Source organism: Oryx dammah, unplaced genomic scaffold, assembly GCF_014754425.2.
Source record: "Oryx dammah isolate SB20612 unplaced genomic scaffold, SCBI_Odam_1.1 HiC_scaffold_2, whole genome shotgun sequence".
In the NCBI taxonomy this organism is placed as follows: domain Eukaryota; kingdom Metazoa; phylum Chordata; class Mammalia; order Artiodactyla; family Bovidae; genus Oryx; species Oryx dammah.
In genome coordinates this window covers 20,006,316-20,031,157 of record NW_024070186.1, presented here as the reverse complement: position 1 = coordinate 20,031,157, position 24,842 = coordinate 20,006,316, and the positions used below count along the sequence as shown (strand labels likewise).

At 41.5% G+C, this 24,842-nt stretch overlaps 1 protein-coding gene across 2 annotated transcripts in view; it reads right to left on the bottom strand.

Moving 5' to 3' along the window:
* Positions 1-24,842, bottom strand: part of ACP3 (acid phosphatase 3) — a 60,559-nt gene that overhangs the window by 11,937 nt on the left and 23,780 nt on the right. Inside the window, exons 7-10 of one of the 2 annotated variants that reach the window (XM_040232705.1) lie at positions 23,815-23,947; positions 17,765-17,847; positions 15,433-15,536; positions 10,906-11,072 (exon numbers count right to left, since the gene is read on the bottom strand). In XM_040232705.1, the coding sequence (XP_040088639.1) occupies positions 10,906-11,072; positions 15,433-15,536; positions 17,765-17,847; positions 23,815-23,947 (487 nt within the window). The remainder of the gene's footprint in view (positions 1-10,905; positions 11,073-15,432; positions 15,537-17,764; positions 17,848-23,814; positions 23,948-24,842) is intronic. The other variant, XM_040232714.1, reaches the window with a different exon arrangement.

Below are 24,842 nucleotides of genomic sequence, written 5' to 3'. Positions count from 1 at the left end.
ATACAGATTTCTCAGGAGGCAGGTCAGGTGGTCTGGTATTCCCATCTCTTGAAGAATTTTCCACATCTCGTTGTGATCCACAGTCAAAGGCTTTGGCATAGTCAATAAAGTGAAAGTAGATGTTTTTCTGGAATTCTCTTGCTTTTTCTATGATCCAACAGATGTTAGCAACTTGATCTCTGGTTCCTATGCCTTTTCTTTTCTGCTTGAACATCTGGAAGTTCTTGATTCACGTATTGTTGAAGCCAGGCTTGGAGAATTTTGAGCATTACTTTGCTAGCATGTGAGATGAGTGCAGTTGTGTGGTAGTTTGAACATTCTTTGATATTGCCTTTGTTTGGGATTGGAATGAAAACTGACCTTTTCTAGTCCTATGGCCACTGCTGAGTTTTCCAAATTGGCTGGCATATTGAGTGCAACACTTTCACAGCATCATCTTTTAGGACTTGAAATAACTCAGCCAGAATTCCATCACCTCCACTAGCTTTGTTTGTAGTGATCCTTCCTAAGGCCCACTTGACTTCACATTCCAGAATGTCTGGCTCTATATGAGTGATAAAACCTTCATGTTATCTAGGTCATTAAGATCTTTTTTGTATAGTTCTTCTGTGTATTCTTGCCACCTCTTCTTAATATCTTCTGCTTCTGTTAGGTCCATACCATTTCTGTCCTTTATTGTGCCCACCTTTGTATTTAGTGTTCCCTTGGCATCTCTAATTTTCTTGAAGAGATCTCTAGTCTTTCTCATTCTTTTGTTTTCCTTTAATTCTTTTCATTGACCACTAAGGAAGGCTTTCTTATCTCTCCTTGCTAGTCTTTGGAATTCTGCATTCAGATGGGTATATCTTTCCTTTTCTCCTTTGCCTTTCGCTTCTCTTCTTTCCTCAGCTATTTGTAAGGCTTCCTCAGACAACCATTTTGCCTGTTTGCATTAATTTTTCTTGGGGATGGCCTTGATCACTGTCTCCTGTACAATGTCACAAACCTATGTTCATATTTCTTCAGGCACTCTATCAGATATAATTCCTTGAATCTCTTTGTCATTTCCTTTGTATAGTTATAAGGAATTTGATTTAGGTCATATCTGAATGTCTAGTGTTTTCCCTGCTTTCTTCAATTTAAGTCTGAATTTTGCAATAAGATGTTTATGATCTGAACCACAGTCATGAATTAGGCATGAATGACTTTCAACAAAGAAATGAAGGAAGACTAATAGAATTTTACAAAATAGTTCAGGAGTGAGAGGGAGTGAAGGAAATAGAGTTATAGGTGGAAATTACTAGTTTGAGAAAATTGGGATTGGAGAGAGTGATATGGAGCAGGTCCTTGATGGTGCTCTTGATACAAAAAGGAGCAGAGCTGGAGCAGAGGAAGAAAATGAAGCTAAGAGTTTCATGGAGGTCCAGGGGGACTGTAGGAGTGAGATGATATATTTGAGGAGATGAGTTAGGTTGCTCAAGGAGGAACATGTTTTCCTGAAGGACAGTATGAAAGGCAGGTTAAAGCTACTGAGATATTTTGAGGCAGTGACAGGAGCACATAAGAGAGTTTTTAGTGGATTATTTTGTTATTTTTATGACATCACATGAGAATTAGAGAAGCAGAGATGGAATTAGAAGTTTGATAAAATCAATAAGACCTTCCTGTAGAAAATAGGAAAAGAGTCCAGTAAGGATGAATACATTTATCATGTAGCATTGAAAGATACAGCTGAGGTTGGACTAGAAATATCAACGTTCATAGTTTGAAATGGTGACAGGTGGTTTCGTTCAGCTCCATTCAGCAAATCAGAATGCAGAAACTATGTGGTTGTTTTGACCTAGGCGTGTGTATTGGTGAGGTGGGCAGGGTATGGGTAAGGCCATTTTTATGACTGTCAGAATTGCCTAGATTGAGGACAGGAGTGGAGTGATGAGTGAGCTGGGGTTTACCAATGCACGTTCCCAATGTCATTAATGAATGATAAGACATGTCTTAAGAAACTGATGATGATGACAAGGATAAGAAAACGGTATGGTGATCACACAGTCTCATCTCTGGGGGAGGAGGGGTGCTGGAAGGCATATCATTGAACAAGGGCTCTAAATAGCATTGGGGAAACAGGAGAATGCCAAGGTGACTATGCTGGAAACAGAGGCTAAAGACACAGACACAGTGGTATAAATATATGAATATATAGTCAATGAGTGTGTCTTTACAGTGCAGTTACATTCAAGGCTCATTCATAGCTTCTCTCCCCTTTTTACTGAACAACCGATATCCAGACTATTGACATCTAGGCCCAGACATACGGAAATCAGGCTAGGTATGGAAGGTGGAACATTTATTCAATTAGCAAATGTTGATTAAAGGCACCAGGTTCTAAACATTGCTTACTGACTGATGGTTCAAGGAGGATTAAGGTATGGACCCTGCCTGCAAGAAACTCGTGACTGAATCTTGGAGATGTGTCTATGTGCTACAGATTCTCAGCTTGACAAAGCTTATGAGGGGAAACTAAAACTTTCTACCAGTAAATCTTTCTTATCAGATAGGAGTTGGAGGTTGAGGTGGAGTTGGGAGAGTGCTAGTAAGGAGAGTCCAAGTATATTAGTAAGATTTTGGAATTAAGCATTTTCAAAAAATTTTTTATTATTTTCAAGTAACATAATATGGAACTTAGACTTACTATGAGTTTCCCAGAAAAGGCTCTGATTAATCTAGTTGATATGACAATGAAGTTAATTGGGTCTACTAGCACTAGTGAAAACACTACTCATAGGAATAAATAGAATTTCATAGATGGAAATACTCTAAGGAGTAGCCTTGTCAGGCATTCTGTACACACAATATATGTCCTATTGATGGTTTTGTACTGCTTCCTCTACTGGCTTTAATCAGGGCACTGTTAATGTCTTTGATTTAGCTTTCTTTAAAAAATGATAAGAATTTAGTAGTTAGGGTTATTTATCAAATTTATCTAGGTATCCTGTACTTTTATTTGCTAAATTTGAAGGTCCTTGTAAAGAGTCATTCAACCCCTACAACCTTCCAAGTGGGCACCCACCCTAATGGACACTTTCAGTCCCAGAGATTTCCCAACATTGAACACTATCTTCCTGAAATGTTTACCTGCTGCCCCTCACATCACTCTTTGAGACCATATAGAACAAACTGAATCCTTTTTCCTTAAAGCAATTCAAATATTGAATTCACTTTGTTGGAGACCACCTCATGTTACAAACTTTTTATGAGTTAAAACCAGTGGTGTTCTGCTAAACTGGATTAAAAAAAAAAAACCCAAAACAAAAAAATAAAACTCCAAATTGTGGTAAACATTGACTTCTGTGGTGGAAATACTCCCACATGACACCATGACCAATTTCAAACAGCCAGAGTGAAGTCACTGAACTCAAAGTGGGAAAGTGAGACATATAACTTTCCACTCTTGAGATCTGTGTGAGCTAACTCCAGCACACCAATCCCTACATTTTCTCTCCGGGAGATGGTGATGGACAGGGAGGCCTGGCATGCTGTGATTCATGGGATCGCAAAGAGTCGGACACGACTGAGTGACTGAACTGAACTGAACTGAACTGAATTGAATCCATGTCAAGCACAGTCACTTCTGGTTGCTGAGGACCAATACATGAGAAAATACCACAAATAAAAATCCTTGCTCTTGTGGGGATGACATTTTATCTCATTACAATTGGCCCTTTGAAGGAAACCTATGGCAATCTGTTTGGACCCTCAATCAAGTAACTCCACTATCCTTTCCAACTTAAAGCAACTAGTACATTTGATAAGGGCTTTTTTAGCCCTTATATGACCTGCCTCTTGAGAAATCTGTATGCAGGTCAGGAAGCAACAGTTAGAACTGGACATGGAACAACAGACTGGTTCCAAATAGGAAAAGGAGTACATCAAGGCTGTATATTGTCACCCTGCTTATTTAACTTATATGCAGAGTACATCATGAGAAACACTGGACTGGAAGAAACACAAGCTGGAATCAAGATTGCTGGGAGAAATATCAATAACCTCAGATATGCAGGTGACACCACCCTTATGGCAGAAAGTGAGGAGGAGCTAAAAAGCTTCTTGATGAAAGTGAAAGAGGAAAGTGAAAAAGTTGGCTTAAAGCTCAATATTCAGAAAACGAAGATCATGGCATCCGGTCCCATCACTTCATGGGAAATAGATGGGGAAACAGTGGAAACAATGTCAGACTTTATTTTTCTGGGCTCCAAAATCACTGCAGATGGTGATAGCAGCCATGAAATTAAAAGACGCTTACTCCTTGGAAGAAAAGTTATGAGCAACCTAGATAGCATATTCAAAAGCAGAGACATTACTTTGTCAACTAAGGTCTGTCTAGTCAAGGCTATGGTTTTTTCAGTAGTCATGTATGGATGTGAGAATTGGACTGTGAAGAAGGCTGAGCGCCAAAGAATTGATGCTTTTGAACTGTGGTGTTGGAGAAGACTCTTGAGTCCCTTGGACTGCAAGGAGATCCAACCAGTCCATTCTGAGGGAGATCAACCCTGGGATTTATTTGGAAGGAATGATGCTAAAGCTGAAACTCCAGTACTTTGGCCACCTCATGCGAAGTGTTGACTCATTGGAAAAGACTCTGATGCTGGGAGGGATTGGGGGCAGGAGGAGAAGGGGACAACAGAGGATGAAATGGCTTGATGACATCCCTGACTCGATGGACGTGAGTCTGAGTGAACTCTGGGAGTTGGTGATGGACAGGGAGGCCTGGCGTGTTGTGATTCATGGGGTCACAAAGAGTCGGACACGACTGAGTGACTGAATTGAACTGAACTGAACCACAACAGTAGAAGAAACCTCCATCCAAACGAATTCCATATGCTCTCAGCCTTTGTAGGGAGCCCTCCCTGGCACTCCTTTCAGCTTCTTTCCCTCCAAATCCAGGGTTGTTCCCATAGCAACTCTTGGAGTCTTTAGGCATAACCTTTGCTGTTCTGTATAATAAGCACTTCTCTACTTCTCTACTACATTGTAAATTTTCCCAGGTTGTTTCCTTAGACAGTTCCATCTTAAATAGATGAAGCAGAGCCACCCATCAGTTTAGGCTTTATCTGAAGTAGCAAAGTCCAAACTAAATACACTTTCAATTTAGAACATTAATTTAAACCAGCCAAGTCATTTTACTTTATTTTAATATTTTACTCCTCGTTACATTACAGTTAAACCATAAAACAAAAATAGAGCCTCTAAAATCTGTTCCTCAGGAAGTTTATTCTAAGTAAAAACACACACACTTTTTAAAGACACCATTTTAAAAGTAATGCTTTTGAATTTCCTAAAATGACTTTACTCATTATTTTACATTTGGCTTACATGCGTGAAGGAGAAAGGATATTTGAATGATGGCCCCAAGGCCAAATATTTACTTGGAAAAGAAATAATACAAATAAACACATCATTTGACGTCTTGTGTCAGTCAATCATCCCATGACCAACTAGGAGAGGGAATGGCTGTAACTCTAGACTCTGGCATCCAGTTGAAACCATCTCTAGAGCCTGTTTCATCTTTATTTGTGCTGGTAAAGTAGTATGGTGTTTTCTAGATGTGTTGCATCTGCACATTGCAAATCTACAGGACTCTAAAGAGTGTTCTTTGAATATGATATCTCCTTTTATAGTAAGTGGTTTCTGCAGGACCTGAGAGTTTGCTCAGGTTTTCTGAAGATAACCAGAATTAAAGCCTTACATATTCCTCTTATCCTCAGAACAAATATTGCGCCTATACTTTCAACATTCCAGTAAGTTTCGGCCCCACCCCTAGCCCCGGGAGGTATGCAGAACATTCTTACGTTTCTGACTTTGTTCCAGTTTTGAGGTAGGTGATAGATGGGCCCCTGTGTCTGGAGCCACGTTAGGCATTACTGACAAAATGGAGGCATGGCCCCAACTCCCTCTCTTTGTCCTGCAGGCACGGACACAGGATGAAGGAGTTAGGCCTTGTGATTCTGACTTGTTTTTTCCTCTCCTTGGCTGAGTTTACTGAAAAGAATATTAAGGTGCTTATTGTTCTTGAGAGGAGCATAAGAAGGCACAAAGCCTTCTGTTGCTGTGCTCAGAGAATAATTCATAAAGTTAATCATTGACATTTGCTCAAGGACTTTTGCAAAAGAGTGTTCCAGGGTGAGCACGTAGGCCGCAGCTTGAGGCCATGGGTGGGATTGCTATCTGAAGCCTATTTATGAGGAAAGTGTTTATGGAAAAGGAGTTTGTTGAATTTAGGTCTTCAGTTCAGTTCAGTCGCTCAGTTGTGTCCGGCTCTTTGCGACCCCATAAACTGCAGCACACCAGGGTTCCCTGTCCATCACCAACTCCAGGAGTTCTCTCAGATTCACGTCCATTGAGTCAGTGATGCCATCCAGCCATCTCATCCCCTGTCATTCCCTTCTCCTCCTGCCCTCAATCCCTCTAGGCATCAGAGTCTTTTCCAATGAGTCAACTCTTCGCATGAGGTGGCCAAAGTACTGGAGTTTCAGCTTTAGCATCATTCCTTCCAAAGAAATCCCAGTCCAGTCCTTCAGAATGGACTGGTTGGATCTCCTTGCAGTCCAAGGGACTCTCAAGAGTCTTCTCCCACACCACAGTTCAAAAGCATCAATTCTTCAGCGCTCAGCCTTCTTCACAGTCCAACTCTCACATCCATACATGACCACAGGAAAAACCATAGCCTAGACTAGATGGAACTTTGTTGGCTTTTGGATATGCTATCTAGGCTGCTCATAACTTTTCTTCCAAGGAGTAAGCATCTTTTAATTTCATGGCTGCTATCACCATCTGCAGTGATTTTGGAGCTCCCCAAAATAAAGTCTGACACTGTTTCCACTGTTTCCCCATGTATTTCCCATGAATTGATGGGACCAGATGCCATGATCTTCGCTTTTTGAATGTTGAGCTTTAAGCCAACTTTTTCACTCTCCACTTTCACTTTCATCAAGAGGTTTTTTAGTTCCTCTTCACTTTCTGCCATAAGGGTGGTGTCATCTGCATATCTGAGGTTATTGATATTTCTCCCAGCAATCTTGATTCCAGCTTGTGCTTCCTCCAGCCCAGGGTTTCTCATGATGTACTCTGCATAGAAGTTAAATAAGCAGGGTGACAATATACAGCCTTGATGTACTCCTTTTCCTATTTGGAACCAGTCTGTTGTTCCATGTCCAGTTCTAACTGTTGCTTCCTGACCTGCATACAGGTTTCTCAAGAGGCAGGTCAGGTGGTGTGGTATTCCCATCTCTTTCAGAATTTTCCACAGTTTATTGTTATCCACACAGTCAAAGGCTTTGGCATAGTCAATAAAGCAGAAATAGATGTATTTCTGGAACTCTCTTGCTTTCTCCATGATTCAGTGGATGTTGGCAATTTGATCTCTGGTTCCTCTGCCTTTTCTAAAACCAGCTTGAACATCAGAAAGTTCACGGTTCACATATTGCTGAAGCCTGGCTTGGAGAATTTTGAGCATCACTTTGCTAGCATGTGAGATGAGTGCAATTGTGCGGTAGTTTGACCATTCTTTGGCGTTGCCTTTCTTAGGGATTGGAATGAAAACTGACCTTTTCCAGTCCTGTGGCCACTGTTGAGTTTTCCAAATTTGCTGCATATTGAGTGCAGCACTTTCACAGCATCATCTTTCAGGATTTGAAACAGCTCAACTGGAATTCCATTACCTCCACTAGCTTTGTTCGTAGCGATGCTTTCTAAGGCCCACTTGACTTCACATTCCAAGATGTCTGACTCTAGATGAGTGATCACACCATCGTGATTATCTGGGTCGTGAAGATCTTTTTTCTACAGTTCTTCTGTGTAGTCTTGCCACCTCTTCTTAATATCTTCTGCTTTTGTTAAGTCCATACCATTTCTGTCCTTTATCAAGCCCATCTTTGTATGAAATGTTCCCTTGGTATCTCTAGTTTTCTTGAAGAGATCTCTAGTCTTTCCCATCCTGTTGTTTTCATGTATTTTTCTTTGCATTGATCGCTGAAGAAGGCTTTCTTATCTCTTCTTGCTATTCTATGGAACTCTGCATTCAGATGCTTATATCTTTCCTTTTCTCCTTGGCTTTTTGCTTCTCTCTCTTTATAGCTATTTGTAAGGCCTCCCCAGACAGCCATTTTGCTTTTTTGCATTTCTTTTCCATGGGGGTGGTCTTGATCCTTGTCTCCTGTACAATGTCATGAACCTCAGTCCATAGTTCATCAGGCACTCTATCTATCAGATCTAGGCCCTTAAATCTATTTCTCACTTCCACTGTATAATCATAAGGGAATTGATTTGGGTCAAACCTGAATGGTCTAGCGGTTTTCCCTCCTTTCTTCAATTTAAGTCTGAATTTGGCAATAAGGAGTTCATGATCTGAGCCACAGTCAGCTCCTGGTCTTGTTTTTGCTAACTGTATAGAGCTTCTCCATCTTTGGCTGTAAAGAATATAATCAGTCTGATTTCGGTGTTGACCATTTGGTGATGTCCATGTGTAGAGTATTCTCTTGCGTTGTTGGAACAGGGTGTTTGCTATGACCAGTGCATTTTCTTGGCAAAACTCTATTAGTCTTTGTCCTGCTTCATTCCGCCCAAGGCCAAATTCGCCTGTTACTCCAGGTGTTTCTTGACTTCCTACTTTTGCATTCCAGTCCCCTATACTGAAAAGGACATCTTTTTTGGGTGTTAGTTCTAAAAGGTCTTCTAGGTCTTCATAGAATTGTTTAGCTTCAGCTTCTTCAGTGTTACTTGTTGGGGCATAGACTTGGATTACTGTGATATTGAATGGTTTGCCTTGGAGACGAACAGAGATCATTCTGTCGTTTTTGAGATTGCATCCAAGTAGTGCATTTCAGACTCTTCTGTTGACCATGATGGCTACTCCATTTCTTCTGAGGGATTCCTGCCTGCAGTAGTAGATATAATGGTCATCTGAGTTAAATTCACCCATTCCAGTTCATTTTAGTTTGCTGATTCCTAGAATGTTGACGTTCACTCTTGCCAGCTCTTGTTTTACCACTTCCAATTTGCTTTAATTCACGGACCTGACATTTCAGGTTCCTATGCAATATTGCGTTTTACAGCATCAGACCTTGCTTCTATCACTGGTCACATCCATAGCTAGGTATTGTTTTTGCTTTGGCTCCATCTCTTCATTCTCTCTGGAGTTATTTCTCCACTGATCTCCAGTAGTGTGTTGGGCACCTACTGACCTGGGGAGTTCCTCTTTCAGTATCCTATCATTTTGCCTTTTCATGCTGTTCATGGCATTCTCAAGGCAAGAATACTGAAGTGGTTTGCCATTCCCTTCTCCAGTGGACCACATTCTGTCAGACCTCTCCACCGTGACATGCCACCACGGCAAAGGAGTTTGCTGAATTTAGGCCTTAGGAATAATTAAAATAGTTATACGCTAAAGATTTAAGGAATGTTGTAATATTAGCATATTCTACTATAGCTTATAGAGATTAGGAACTTTAGAGATATTAATAGCTAGAAGCCATTTTTAAGAAATAGTAAGCTTAGGATACTAGAGGCAAACAGGACTTAGAAAGATAAGAATTGAGCTGAGGTTTGTGGTATGCAGCCCAGACTTAATCACGAGTTACAATGTAATCACGAATTAAAGTAAATACTATTCTGAGAGAACCACTGAACCAGAAACTCTGCTTGAAGGACAACAATGATTTATGGAGACAATAAATCTGGGTGAGGGGAAATTGAAAATGTCAAACCTCTGACCTAATGCTTTTGTTAAAGTATAAAAAGAATCTTAAGCTTGAAATAAAGTTACACAGTCCAAGAAAATTGAGAGGCTGCGTCATTTCTTGCCGACAGCACCCATCTCTTCAGGTTGATTCCCTGGCTTTGGAGCTGGACTCCAGCACCCCTGGACTGGACAAGTGGTGTATGTCAAGTGGAATAAAATTGAAGTTTTAGTCTCACCTAAACACTCCAAGGACAAAGCTAGTGGCAGAAGCTGAGCTCTGCTAACATAAAGATATAAGATGGCTACTCCTGAGGTCAAGGAAAATTTCCATGTCAGCACATGCTCATGAAGGCTCCTTGGGGGTCAAAAAAGGAAGGGTACCACACTATAAAAAGTTTGGACATATCCTCACAGGTTTCTGCAGTGGGATCCATCTTAGCAGAGAGTTACACATGCATCTTGGGAAGAGTCCTAGGCCTGGTCAGGTGTGAAAAAGAAACCCAACATAATTGGCCAAAGGTAAACAAAGACCCAGAAGACCTGTCTTATATAAGGGACTTAAATCACCTCTTTACTGTGCTCCTCTTCATTAGAGAGGACTCCCACACCCTTTCTCTGTGGGTGTGTATTTCTGCCTAGCTTCTCACTTATATAAACTACTTCTCTGTGTGCTCTCCCATTGGTTGTGCTAATATAAACTTTGTACCTATTTTTAAAATTTTTGCCCCCTTGAAACATTCTTGCTTTCAAAGGAGGGGAAGAGCCTGAGAATTTCACCCCTTGCTGGTTAGGATTCCTGATTTTCATCCAGGCTACCGAGGTTCAATTCCTGGGCAAAGAACTAAGATTTCTCATCAGGACTGTTCACTACTGTTTCTCCAAGATCAGTCTGATGCTTGTTCCCTGAATTCCAATTCTTTAATGCCATGTAAATGCTTTCTGTTTGATTACTGCTTCCTCGGTTTATATAGATTGACAAGGTTTATGGCAGGTAGAGGCAGGGCCCAGTGGAGAAATAGGAGTCTCCTGAAGTTGAGGTCTCTGAAACATACAATTATCACCCAAACCCTATTTCCCTCAAAGATGGGGGTGAAGCCTGTTTATAATCTCAAACCACCATCCATCTGGAAAAAAGATGTTCTGCCTTCTCTGCAGAGCTCTGCATTCACCCTAATTGATAATGTCCTCAGTACCTTTATGGTTGCTTATGGCACACTCCATGGACCAGTCTTGGGAGATAACGGGGGCAACCAGCTCAACAAACTTCGTCAAAGGGCAGCTGGGGGTGCAGCCAGGTAGCGTGAGGGGATGTGGTTCATATCGCGTCTCATTCCGATAGTACATCTCTACGAAGTATTCTCTGGTGGAGAAAGGTGGAAGGAATATTGGGAAGAACAATGTTAGATCTGTGCTGTTGACCTGCCATTGAAATTCTTTCTATCTGGTCTGTACCATGTCAGTTGAAGGACTAGTGGGAGAATTTATGGGAATGAGTAGATATCAGCCAGTTTAGCTGTGGGAAGAGGGGGATTGGGGTAGGTGGGCCTGATTGGGAGGGTGGAAATGGGAGAGCTGGTTTGTTAGATGACCAGGGGCATGTGAGGTGGGACCTGGGCTGCTGAGTTAGAGGAGGAGCTGAAACACAATGGTTGGGGGACTTGGGGGTGATTTGGTGAACCTTCAGGTAAGAAGTAGGGCAGAGGTGGGATGCTGAGGTTTCTTTCTCCTATTCTGCCCCTTTCATGCTTCTGATTTGCTCTGTCCTTTTCTCCTTTTTTATCTCTCAGTATTTCTTTCAGTCTTACCCCTGAATGAATGTATCTTCCCTGTCCTTAACCAGGCCAGAAACATTAAAATGAATAATATATATATGAGAAAAACTAAGAGCATGGCATCCGGTCCCATCACTTCATGGCAAATAGAAGGGGAAAAAGTGGGAGCAGTGACAGATTTTCTCTTCTTGAGCTCTAAAATCACTGTGGATGGTGACTGCTGCCACGAAATTAGAAGACGATTACTTCTTGGAAGGAAAGCTATGACAAACCTAGACAGTATATTAAAAAGCAAAGACATCACTTTGCCATCAAAAGACCATATAGTAAAAGCTATAGTCTTTCGAGTAGTCATATAAGGCAGAACGCCAAAGAATTGATGCTTTTGAACTGTGGTGCTGGAGAAGACTCTTGAGAGTCCCTTGGACTGAATGGAGATCAAACAGGTCAATCCTAAAGGAAATCAACCCTGAATATTCATTGGAAGGACTGGTGCTGAAGCTGAAGCTCCAATACTTTGGCCACCTGATGTGAAGAACTGACTAATTGGAAAAGACCCTTATGCTGGGAAAGACTGAAGGCAGAAGGAAAAGAGGGTGACAGAGGATGAGATGGTTGGATGGCATCACCAATTCAATGGATATGAACTTGGGCAATCTCTGGGAGATAGTGAGGGACAGGGAGGCCTGGTGCACTTTATAGTCCACGGGGTCACAAAGAGTTAGACATGACTTAGCAAATGAACAACAACAACAAATGTGCTTGAATATACAGCAAGACATAAAAATGATACCTCTGAAAGAGAGGGTGAGTGTATACTTAAGTCCTTACATCTGCTGATGTTGAGGCGGGCTCTCCCACTACTTTATTCATAAAACAATATATTGCTTAAAGAAGGACCACTGTCCCAAACCAACCTTGTAAAGCTAGTACAGGATCCCGTGTAGAAGTCACCTTCCAAAGAGACAGGAGAGAAGATCCTTCTTAGGATAGCAATCACACAACTGCAACTTTTGGATGTTGTTATGAGCAAGTCTTTTGAAAAGCATCACTTTAAGAAACCATATGTGTGCTAAGTCACTTCAGTCATGTCAACACTTTGAGACCCTATGGATTGTAGCCCTCCAGGCTTCTCTGTCCATAAGGATTCTCCAGGCAAGAATACTGGAGTGGGTTGCTGTGCCTTCCTCCAGGGTATCTTCCCGAATGAGGGATCAAACCTGTGTCTCTTACGTCTCCTGCTTTAGCAGGTGGGCTCTTTACCACTAGTACCACCTGTGAAGCCCAAGAAGCCATATAAAAAGTAGTAATTACAAATATTCACTTATATGTTCCTAAAAAACTCCTCTAATAGTATACGAATGAGTACATATATCTTGTGTAAATTTTTCAGTGACAGTACCCTTTATCTCATGGTAATATGGCAAAGAGGACTAATAGTTCATCAAAATTCATGATTCTCTTTCCATCAGATAAGGTTACAGCTGAGAAGTGAATACACTTCCCAGACTCCCCTGCACTTAAGAGGGACCAAGTGACTAATTTTAGCATGTAGAACTGACATATTTTCCTTCTAGGCTGAGATGCTTGATAAGCAGTTTGCCTTCTTCATCCTCTCATTTTTCCTACATGCTTTCTGCAGATGAGGAGGGCACTTTTGAAAACTATAGGTCCAAAGGCTGGAACCCCCCAGTTCACAAATCACCACGAGTGAATCACACCAAAGATGAGTCACTTCCTGTTGGCCAGGAACATCTACATTGGACTGTTAGATGAATGAGAAAGAAATCTCCATTGAGTTAAGCCTCTGAGATTTGAGGTTCATTTGTGCAGCAGCCAAAATTACCCTTATAATTAATATATTTGGAAAATATTTTTAGAGGACTTAAAATTGGCTTGAGTGGTAAGATACAAGTTAAGGTACATACAGAGAGTTTGAATAAAAGTATTTCATAAAATATGAAAGTGAGAAGAAGCACTATTTTTTAACTTAGTGAATTATTTTATATACGATTTTAAGTTTGTGTACTTAACCAAAAAATAGAATATTTTAAAAATATATTTAGTTACTTTACAGCCTTAAAAGTTTGTTTAATGTAAATAAAAATCTAAAAATTTTCTTTTCTCTTTATTTTCTAATATGGATAAAGTGGGATCACCTTACACTCAGGATCACCTAATTTGCAGGCATATACTTTATACCTATATTTGCTGACTTGGATTCTCCTTGCTCTTAATTTAAAAGTAAGCACGTTTAACTTTTGATACTCCTCTAGAGTGTTAAAAAAATCCCAATATAACAACAAATTTGACTTCTACCTGTGAGTGACCCTTGGTTACTTTTTTCTCTATAGGTCAGTGTCTCTCAGATGAAAAATGCCCCAAACTTGATTCTTAACATGAATTTATTCAAGCTATTCAGTGAGACAAAATGCTGCAGCACCCTAAATAAACACAAGGTCAGGACTACTGGGTGCAAAAACCAGGGAGGAGAGGCCGAGAAAAGTGGGTAGTTTCTTTTGTCATATCCCAATGTGACAGTGCCTATTCCTAGAGTTGATCCTGGAATGTTCACTGGATTTATAAACTCTGTGCCTGGCGTCTTCAAAGCGGAAGTCTTTTGCAGGGCTTTTTATTGACAGAGCACTTGATGTCCATGTCTTTGAATTACTATTTTTGGCCCTGTTTGGATTTTCTCCATGTTATGAGCATTATCTCTCCACTCTGACTCTAGATATTTGAGAGCAAAGCTTGCTAAGACCACATTTTAGTTCTATCTCTTTATGCTTGGCACCCAGTTAGAAGTTCAAAGAATGAACATACTTTTTCCCTAGCTTCAGAACTCACTTTCTTTGTAAGCAGTGAAGATTTTGGTTGAGAACGGGCCTCTGTGTTGCTACTTTCCTATTCTACAAATTCAGGTAGCCAGAAACCTACAGCGAGGACTACAAAACTTGCCAAAAGAAATGCAGGATACCTTGTTTAAAAATTATTAAGAATTTCAAAAGGGCAACACTGAATTGTTAAACCAAGCATAGGCTCTTCCGAGCACAGGGCCTTATATAACTGCAGTCAGATGGTCCTGACTGCAGCTATTGTGAATGCCTTCAGAGGAGAGCAAAATGCACCTCCCCAGCTAACCCTGAAATAAAACTCTAGAGTCCCTGCTCTAATTCAGTTCTTGCACTGTGATTATTCCATCAATAATACCCATGAGGTCTCTTCTTCCCAACAAGAATGCCGGTGTCACAGCAGACACAAATGTTTGCTATGACCTTGGCTATGGTGGCCAACTCTTTCTGGTTTGCCCAGGGCTTTACTGATTTTAACAATGAAACTTATATGTTCTGGGAACCCCTCCAGTTCTGGGTAAACTAGGACATTTTGTCTCTCTAACTGTGGCCTTTCTGGTGGGCTTCAACCAAGCCTTGGTCAGCTAGGGAGAGCCACACCAGATTGCAAAGTAGTGGACACTATGCCGAGGAATACTTTAAGAATCCTACCTGGTGGATATGAATAACCATAAGTTTCATGGATATGTTTGAAGTCTTTCACTGAAAGAACATTATTTGTAACCAGCAACAAATGATTTTTTCTTGATATCTTCTACCACCCTGTGTTTTACAAGGGAACAGTGTAATGTCCACATACTTCTTAGAATACCTTAATCTTTTTTATAAAAACATAATTTCTGTCGCTGATGGGGGGTGGTTCTATCAAATTTCTCATCTACTGTGTCTGTACGTGATTTCCCAATTAAAGTCTTTATGAAAATAAAGAAAAAAGGAGTCATGACTAAGCAAAGACACAGTTACCATTCTTCCCCCTGAATATAAAACCAAACAAACCAAACAGACAAGACAGCCCTTAAGTCAATAATAATACAAATGATCATAATGCCTGGTTTCCAGTGGTATTAATTTTGAGAAACACCGCTTAGACACTTACCCCTCCTGGAAGTACAATTCCATCATGTGGCAGGACGCATAGGGAGGAAGGATTCCGTTGTAAACATCTAGCGCCATCTGCAGGCCACTCACAGTAGTGTCATGCTACAGAGATTTTGAAACAAACATTTTTGATTTTTATCTGTTTCAAATTTACAGTCAATAGGTGTGTAACAAGCACTTGTAGAGTACCATGGTGATTTCTGATCCAACTAAATTTCCCATAACCTCAGTGACTTAAGAAGTAGAGAGGGAAAGGATGAATTTTGATTGTGCATCTCTTTGGTGCTAGGCAATGAGATTTGCATACATACAAGTATTTCCTTTAAAAAGATGAAGAAACTGAGACCCAAAGAAATGAAGTAACTTGGGCAGAATTCCCTGGTGGTTAGGACTCTGCACTTTTGATGCCAAGGGGTTGAGTTCAGTCCCTAGTTGGAGAACTAAGATTCTACAAGCCATGTGGTGCAGCCAAAAAGAAAAAAAAAGGGGGGGGGGGGGGCGGGGGCGGAATTAAGTAGCTTACTTTATGTCGTACATCTTCAAAATGGCAGAAAGTAAATCTGAGTCAAGTCTTCTGATTTTGTCCTATGCCTACCCCATAGAACATATCTCTGTTTTAGTGTGTTTCATTGATTTTCATTAAATTTTAAAATAACTTGGAATACATTAATGCTAGATTATACTTGTTTTCTATAGATCAATATCATCTGTGATTTTAAAGTTGGGGAAGAATATATGGGGTTACAAACATTTATACAGAATAAAATGAAAGGAAGGAAGTAGAGAGTGTAGCTTAAAAATAATTGCTAAAGGTTTATTTTAGAATAGCCAGAAGGCAAGGGGGACTGGTTTTCAATTCCAGTTTTGCCATTGATTAGCTATCTAATCTTAAGAAATCCTTAATTTTCACATCTATAAAATGGGCCTAACATTTGGTTACCTAAACTATATGGCAGTGTTTACATACTCCAAAGGGGTTAGAACCAATTCACTAGAGGAAAAAGAGGAGTTACAGATTTATGACTTGCCAGAAGTCATACAACAAGTTACAATTAGAAATCATATTAGAAACCAGAAAACCTGAAACTATCAACTAATTTCAGGCCTATCTTTCTCTAAGAGGTACTACACTTTGTTTCCTCCATGAAACTTTTCTCTAGTCTATACCATTTAGAACCCCAGATAATAAACTCTGCTTTATCTTTAATTGCTTCTTTCATTTTCTTGCAGAATGACACCAGCCAGACCACATCTGAGAAATCCTCTGTCCTGCAGAAGTGGGTGGGAGCCTGACCCAGCCCCCTCCATGTCCTGTTTCCCTGCTCATCCCAGACTCCATGGACACTCATTTCAGTACACGGTACATCCCTGGAATTCTCCTCTTTCCCTGGCTGCTGCTCCAACATGGTTGTCTTTTCTGAGATCTCACTCTCTTTCCTTTCTGCACCCAAATATAACTCTGACTTCAAGTTGGAGCTTTCCTTCCCCTCTTTTTTTTTCTATCACCTCTGTCATCTGAAGATTCCTACTTGGATGTTGCTGGCATGTCTAATCAGTATATTCACCTGGACCATGACCACATCTGTTAATAGTTCTACCCTCCTTCCAGTCATCAACGTTTGAAACACCACCTTCATCTATGGCTTAACTTCCATACCACTGTGCTCCACCCACATTCCAGTCCATCACCAAGTCCTGTACACTCAGCTTTTCTTATAACCTTTCTACTTCTTTCCCTTTGCTATTTTGCCTCTAATTTTAGTTTGGAACAAAAATGATGGTTCCTTTCTCTGAGGCACTAATTCATTGGCTCGTGTGACATTGCTATTCTGCTATGCTGGGTGTTTATATGCTTACTTTTTTTGTCAGTGAAAAAAGTCAAAGTTGCCCAGTTGTGTCCGATTCTTTGCGACCCCATGGACTATACAGTCCATGGAATTCTCTAGGCTAGAATGCTAGAGTGGGTAGCCTTTCCCTTCTCCAGGGGATCTTCCCAATCCAGGGATCAAACCTATCTCTCCTGCATTGCAGGCGGATTCTTTACTAGCTGAGCCACAAGAGAAGCCCAAGAATACTGGAGTGGGTAGCCTATCCCTTCTCCAGCAGATCTTTCCAACCCAGGAATCAAACTGGGGTCTCCTGCATTGCACGCGGATTCTTTACCAAGTGAGCTATCAGGGAGTAGACTGTAAATTCCTTGAGATCCATAATTATATATTTCACTAAAAAAATTTGAACATTTGAATTGGAAATGATGATGAAGAAGTTGAGGCCCCTCCTGAGAGAGCTCATACACTTGAACAGATGTTGAATGGAGACAGAATACTTACTGCAGAATACATAATGAGTTTTCTGTGGTTTGATGGCTGAGTTGCACTCTTCATGTGATTGAGGATTTCATTGATCAGGACACCTTTATGAAAATAGATCAACAAAGGAGCTGAACCAAATGTGGGCTTATATTTTAGTTCATAAGCTTTTTGCTCATTCATATAGAGAGTCTCTCTGCCAGGATTCTCAAGACTTAAGAAAGGAGGGCAAGAACTCATTTGCTGGAGCATCTGCTATGTGCTGCTGCTGCTGCTAAGTCGCTTCAGTCGTGTCCGACTCTGTGCGACCCCATAGACAGCAGCCCACCAGGCTCCCCCGTCCCTGGGACTCTCCAGGCAAGAACACTGGAGTGGGTTGCCATTGCCTTCTCCAGTGCATGAAAATGAAAAATGAAAGCAAAGTCACTCAGTTGTGTCCGACTCCTAGCGACCCCATGGACTGCAGTGTACCAGGCTCCTCTGTCTATGGGATTTGCCAGGCAAGAGGACTGGAGTGGGTTGCCATTGCCTTCTCTGCTGCTATATGCTGCTGCTGCTGTTGCTGCTAAGTCGCTTCAGTCGTGTCTGACTCTGTGCGACCCCATAGACGGTAGCCCACCAGGCTCCCCCGTCCATGGGATTCTCCAGGCAAGAACACTGGAGTGGGTTGCCATTTCTTTCTCCAATGCATGAAAGTGAGAAGTGAAAGTGAAGTTGCTCAGTCGTGTCCGACTCTTAGTGACCCCAGGGACTGCAGCCTACCAGGCTCCTCCGCCCATGGGATTTTCCAGGCAAGAGGACTGGAGTGGGGGGCCATTGCCTTCTCTGTGCCATGTGCTAGTAGCATGATTTACATACATTATTTGCTGAATCCTGACTTCTATCCCTCATTCAGGGGTTAGGAAGCTGAGGCTCAGAGCTATTAAGTGACTCACTCACTGGGGAAGGAGAGCTGGATTGGCACATTCAGATTTGACTCTACCAGATTTTGTTAAAACTCAAGTTAGGAGGTTGATGAACTTGGAAGGAATTTCAGATGGCTTTTTCCAGATAGTTGTTAGCCAGTGCTCTGGTCTGGGCAAGTCTGAAATGACAGTGCGGCATACACCTCTCTGTCCTCATCCCTCTAGTAGCCACACTTGGGTGAAGCCAGGGGAGAAGGCAGCTCTCTGGATCTCTGCACAGGGCATGGACTGTGTTCTGTGGACCACTGGTCCAGGTTACACTAGGTTTCACTATTGGGAGGCAGCCAGAACCTTCAGGTTTCATCTAGGGCTCCAACTGTTGTCAGTAGAGGAAAAAGTTTGCCCTTTGCCCCTGTTGCTGCTAGGTGGTAAAAGGCAAACAGACACAGAGCAGAGTCGCCATCCTCTCAGCAGACACTGATGCTGAAGGTACCTGTGGTGCAGGTGGTGTTCTGAGCAGGTGCTGCCTCAGGGGCTTCCACACCACCCCCTGAGGACTCCTTGTGTCTTGTTGGTCGTCTCTCTACACTGCCTGTGGTCTCCTCACTTGAGGATGACCAGTTTTCTTTTGTAATGAGCAGGGCATTGATGTTAACAGATTGATTATAATCCTAGACTGTATGGTCCACTTTGCAAAACACACACTGAACAGCTACCACAAGTCAATTAGACTTGCGTCTCCTGTCCTCAAAAATCTCATAAAACAGTGAGAAGAGACTGTCCCCTTGGTCTGTGTACCACCATAAGCACAAAGAGGAATGAACTAAGGAGGGAGATGATCAGCATCTGTGGCTGCTGGGGCATCTTTAACTAGGAATGCATGGAGCTGGAGGCTACATCTCCCATAGGTCTGCATTCCTCTGCCTCAGGGCAGGTTGGCCTCTGGGAGCCCTCTGGAACTGTATCTTGAACTTCAGGCCACAACAGAAGTAAACTCTGTGGCTGAGTTTCTGGGAGTGATGACAGGCAGTCACCTTCAATCAGCAATTTGTTCCTTGTCAGTGCTTTTCTGGTGGCTCAGATGGTAAAGAATCCTCCTGCAGTGTTGGAGACCTGGGCTCAATCTTTGGGTTGGGAAGATACCCTGGAGGAGGGCATGGCAACCCACTGCAGTATTCTTGCCTGGAGAATCCCCATGAACAGAGGAGCCTGGCGGGCTACAGTCCACAGGGTCGCAAAGAGTCAAACACGACTGAGTGACTAAGCATAGCACAGCACAGCATATCTGAAAGGAGATATTCTACACTGACCAACATGCATTGTCTATAACACTTAGCTAATTAACATCAGTTAATTAGTTAATGGCTAGACATGAATTTAGTTCAATTAGCAACTTGTTCCTTGTCAGTAGGTGTCTTTGCAGGAGCCTTCAGTGTTGATGATGGAATAGATCAGCTCTTGGTTCTGTGGTGGTTTCCCAGCTTGTCCCAGGAGAAAATAGGGGTAATTGTCATTAACACCTACAGGTTCTGGCAGGCCAATAGTCAAGTTATATATGAAGGGAAATTGAAGCTCAGAGAGGTTCAGCAACTTGCCCAAGATCACACAACTTGTACGCAGAGGCGCTGAGTTTCTCTGAACTCAGCAGGTCTAGCTTCAAAACCTTTCCTCTTAATTATTAGGCCATACTGTGACATAAGCTAGCACCCAAGCTCCCTGGTGCATAATTTATTAAACCTGCACACACTGGACAAAATATCATTATTTAAGAATACAAACTTCACTTCTCTCTCTTGGGCTACAGCAGGAGTTGGCAAATTTGTTCTGTGAAAGTTATATGATTTATGCTAGTCTATCAAATCATCCTACCTTCACCTTTATTGAAACATGTATATTACCATATGTGAAATAGATCACCAGTCCAGGTTCAATGCATGAGACGGGATGCATCAGTGCACTGGGATGACCCTGAGGGATGGGATGAGGAGGGAGGTGGGGGGGGGGTCAGGATGGGGGACACATGTACACCCATGGCTGATTCATGTCAATGTATGGCAAAAACCACTACAATATTGTAAAGTAATTAGCCTCCAATTAAAATAAATTAATTTTAAAAAAAGAAAGAGAAAAAAGTTATATGATTTAGGCTCTGTGGGCCATGTGTTCCATCACAACCATTCATTCTCAAGTGGAAGCACGAAAGCAGTTAAATATACTGCACAAATGCATGAGTGTGACTGAGCTTCAGTAGCATTTTACTAATAAAAAATAGGCGGCAGCGGCTGTAGCTTGCCAACCTCTGGTCTTCAGCAAGAAGCAGTTTCCATTAAAACAAACAGGTACGTGTGCATGCTCAGTCGCTCAGTCGTGTTCAACTCTGCCTCCCCGTGGATTGTAGCCTGTCAAGCTGCTCTATCCATGGGGTTTCCCAGGCAAAAATACTGGAGTTGTTTGCCATTTCCTCCTCCAGGGGATCCTCTGAACCCCAGGATTGACTGAATCCATATCTCCAGCTTCTCTTGCATCGGCAGGCAGATTTTTTTTACCACTGAGCCACCTGGGAAACCCTAATACAAACAGGACCAGGCATATATTCCTAAATTAGTCTTAGGAATTAGTCTAGAGATTTCTTTGTGTGTGTGTGTGTGTGTGTGTGTGTGTGTGTGTGTGTGTGTGTGTGCTGGGGGTGGGGTGGGGTGTTGTAGTGGTGAAGGCAGTGGGAGGAGGATATTACTGAACAGTGTCACCCTTGAAATCAGCTGATGGAACAGAAGTTCTGGCAAAGGTAAGAAGATGCCGGTCAAAGTCCTGATGTTCCCCTGGGACTCTGTCACCAAACTGTTCATGCTTTCTCTGCAGCTTTAGGTTCAGGTGCTTTATAACTCAACAAGTATGTAGTTGACAAACATCTCTTGCTTTGCCAGATCTGAACAATAGGCTGAAATTGTGACTTGACAGGAATTATGAAGGTAACAACTTCCTGGCTCATTAATAGTACTGAGCTTCCCCTGGAAAATAGGACAGGTGTGTGCATATGAGTGCTAGCTTTTGGAGTCTAAGACCCAGAGAATACCTTAGGGAAGGACTCTGATAGAATCTAGTTTAATGCACTCGCCAGATGGGGAAACTGAGACCCAGAGAGAGAAGGTGACTTCCCCAAAATGCAATTTCTAGTAGTTAAAGGGAAAAAGGAAAGGAAATATAAGCAAGCTGTTGGGAAAAAAAAATCCCACATCTTATATTCAGATAAGATGTGGTCTTATATTCAGATCCCTGCATCTATTAACAGATTCTTGTAGATTCCTTCCTGGCTTTCCCTGGCCTTTTCTTCACTGTCTCCTACATCTAGAGAAGTGCTTCTGAAACTTTAATGGGATTTCATTAAAATGTAGATTTAGATTCAGCTGCTCTGTGGTGGAACTTGGAATTCCACATTTCTTGTCAGAGGCTTGGTGATGCTGACTTTGCTGGTCCATGGATTTCATCTTGAGTAGTGAGTGGATGATTGCCTGAGCCCATCATGACTAGGTTGGGGGAAACAGAGTCCTGTCTTCACCATCTGAAGCATCTGGCCACCATACTGTTGCCCCTCCTGGTTCAGGAATGAGACCTGGTACTTGTGTGGTCAAGGATGCCCAGCTTCCACCTTCTGTGTCCTTGGTTGTTTGGTATGTAGGACAGTTGCATCCTGGGCTCTGTTTCTACACACAGTCCATGTCTTGCCTGCTAATTATTCCTAAGACACCGAGTTCCAACTATGACTCACCTCTGGGTGTTCTCCCAACCCCAAGGAAGGGCTGTCCTTCTGCTCATGTCCTAGGCTTGGAGTGAAGACTTGTACATTCCAAGTCTCCCTCTGTGTCTTGCAACCAGGTCTCTGGAACAGCAGGCCTGCAGCTTGATTATTTGTTTATGATGCTGCCCTAAATTACTTGCCCCAAGTACTATGTTCACCTCATATGAAATTACTCCCAACTATCTTGACTTCATACCTCATTAGCTGTTCTTATTACAAGTCCCTTCACTCTTTATATGAGCTTTTGTAGCTCCTCTCCTGGTTAGTGACTTAAACTCTTTCTCTTGCTCTGCAGTCCTGAGTGAACATCCTTTCAGTCTGGTCCAACCCCTAGGATACTTTGTCTCTGTTTTCTCCTGGAGGTCTTTTGAACTTTTCCAACCTCATGGTGAATAGGGTTCAGCAATGGTTGGAGTCCTGATTATACTGTTTTCTTCAAACTGTGTGGAGTATATGACTCAGAACATCTCCTGTGGCTTAAAATTTCTTCATTGTTATGACAGCCTGGCACAGTGGACTTCCTCTTGCTCTCCATCTTTAGGTTTAATATTTATATGAATTGCATTTGAACCTGTCATATCTTCTTGGGTCTTGGGCTGCCACTCAGCTTCCCTCAGAACCTTAGCACCTGACCCTGTTCTGCCTGGTCATGGCTTCTTTCTTCTACCCACCTGTCCTGATTACAAGGGTTAGGCTATTGTATTATGATCGGATGTCCTGTTCTACAACAGGTCAAATTCAGCTGAGAATGGGCATCACTGAAAAGTCAACACCTTTTAACACCAATGAAAAAATTTGAGCAGTGTCATTAACTTGTCAATTGCAATACATATTAATCAGCAGGGCAAATTAGCCTTCAAATTACATTGTATTAACTTTAACAGTGGTTACAACCAAGGGTTTCAAGAAAACACTTTGCAAGGCCACTTTTGCCTTTCCTCCCACTCAAAAAATTCATCCAGTAAGCCACCAGGCATAATTGACTTTCATGGAACTCAGATAAAATATCCATGATTTTTTGATCTGGAAAGAATGAAAAGTATCATTTAGCATTATCCAAAAGTTTCTGTTTTCCAGCTGGGAAAATTAAGCCCCAGAATGAATAATTTTGATAATCATATAACACATAATGTTTGACAGTGTATTAGGTACTATTTGTGCTAAGCCTTTGGAATACATACATTCATTTTCACCTTTAATACTTAACAAGTGAGTAGTATTATTATCCCCAATTTGCAGAATAGAAGCTGGTGGAATGATTATGTGTCTAATTCAAGGTCACATAGCTGATTAACAGTTGGACCTGGACTCAGACCCAGATCACTCAACAACAATTCTAATGCACTTCTCTCATTTTTAAAAATACTTACCCCCCTGCAATCTAGATTTTTCTTTCTGCTTATGAATTCCATAGAGGGACAGAAGGGACAATTCTGATATTTCTTTCAACGTAGTCATGGTATCCTCTGTTGCCCAGGAGGGTAAAGTGAAATTATGAACACCCTGTATCAAAGAAAAAGGAAGAAAATGTGTATTTTATTTCCAACTATCCTCTTTGTTGACTTTTTATCTTCCTTCTCCCATGAGAAGTACTGTGTCTAGCCTTTCTTGGGAGAGAGGGAGAGTTCATGAAAGAGGAAATGAAAGTGAAGTAGCCGACAGAAGAATTAAGTGAGAGAGATGTAAAATACCTTAGCCACATTCCGGAATAGCTCAGACTGAACTGTAGTAAGGAAGAAAAACCCGAGACTTGAACAAGAAAATGGGCTCTTGTTTTCACTGAAGACTTTTATAAGACTAAAAAGTCTTCCTTGAAATAGATGCTGATGATACACTGAAAATATTGGGAACGTTGAATGTGCTTGGGTCAATGACCTCTAATGTGGAAGAGGGCAACAGGTACCATTTATTATCGAGTTGGAATTCTGAAAGTAGCTGTTGCTCCTTAGACACTCACAATGCCCTCAAAATAAGAAGTGCATAGGAGTCATGTGGCTGGTCAGAATTTTGCCCCAAGATTTAGTGAACTGGTTGGGAAAACAGAATTATGGTGGGGCATGATGATTGAGAAAAACACCATGAAACCCTTAAAAAAATAGTAATTTATCTAGCTACAAAGATTATTTCACATGCATTGTACAGCAAGAGAGAGATTCTTTCCTGATAGATCAGTTTTAATAGCCTGGTTCAAAGTTTGCTTGTTTATTTCTATATCCAGAAATCAGGTAACTTTTTCCTTTTTATAAAATATTATAAAATTTTTATACAAAATACTATAAAATCTTTAAATAAAGTATAACAATATTGCTTTTTTCATTAAAGTCCATGACAGGAACCCAGCATTTCTAAGCTGGGTGGCACAGAAAAGCAATTTTGTTTACAATTTTCTAAAGGGTGA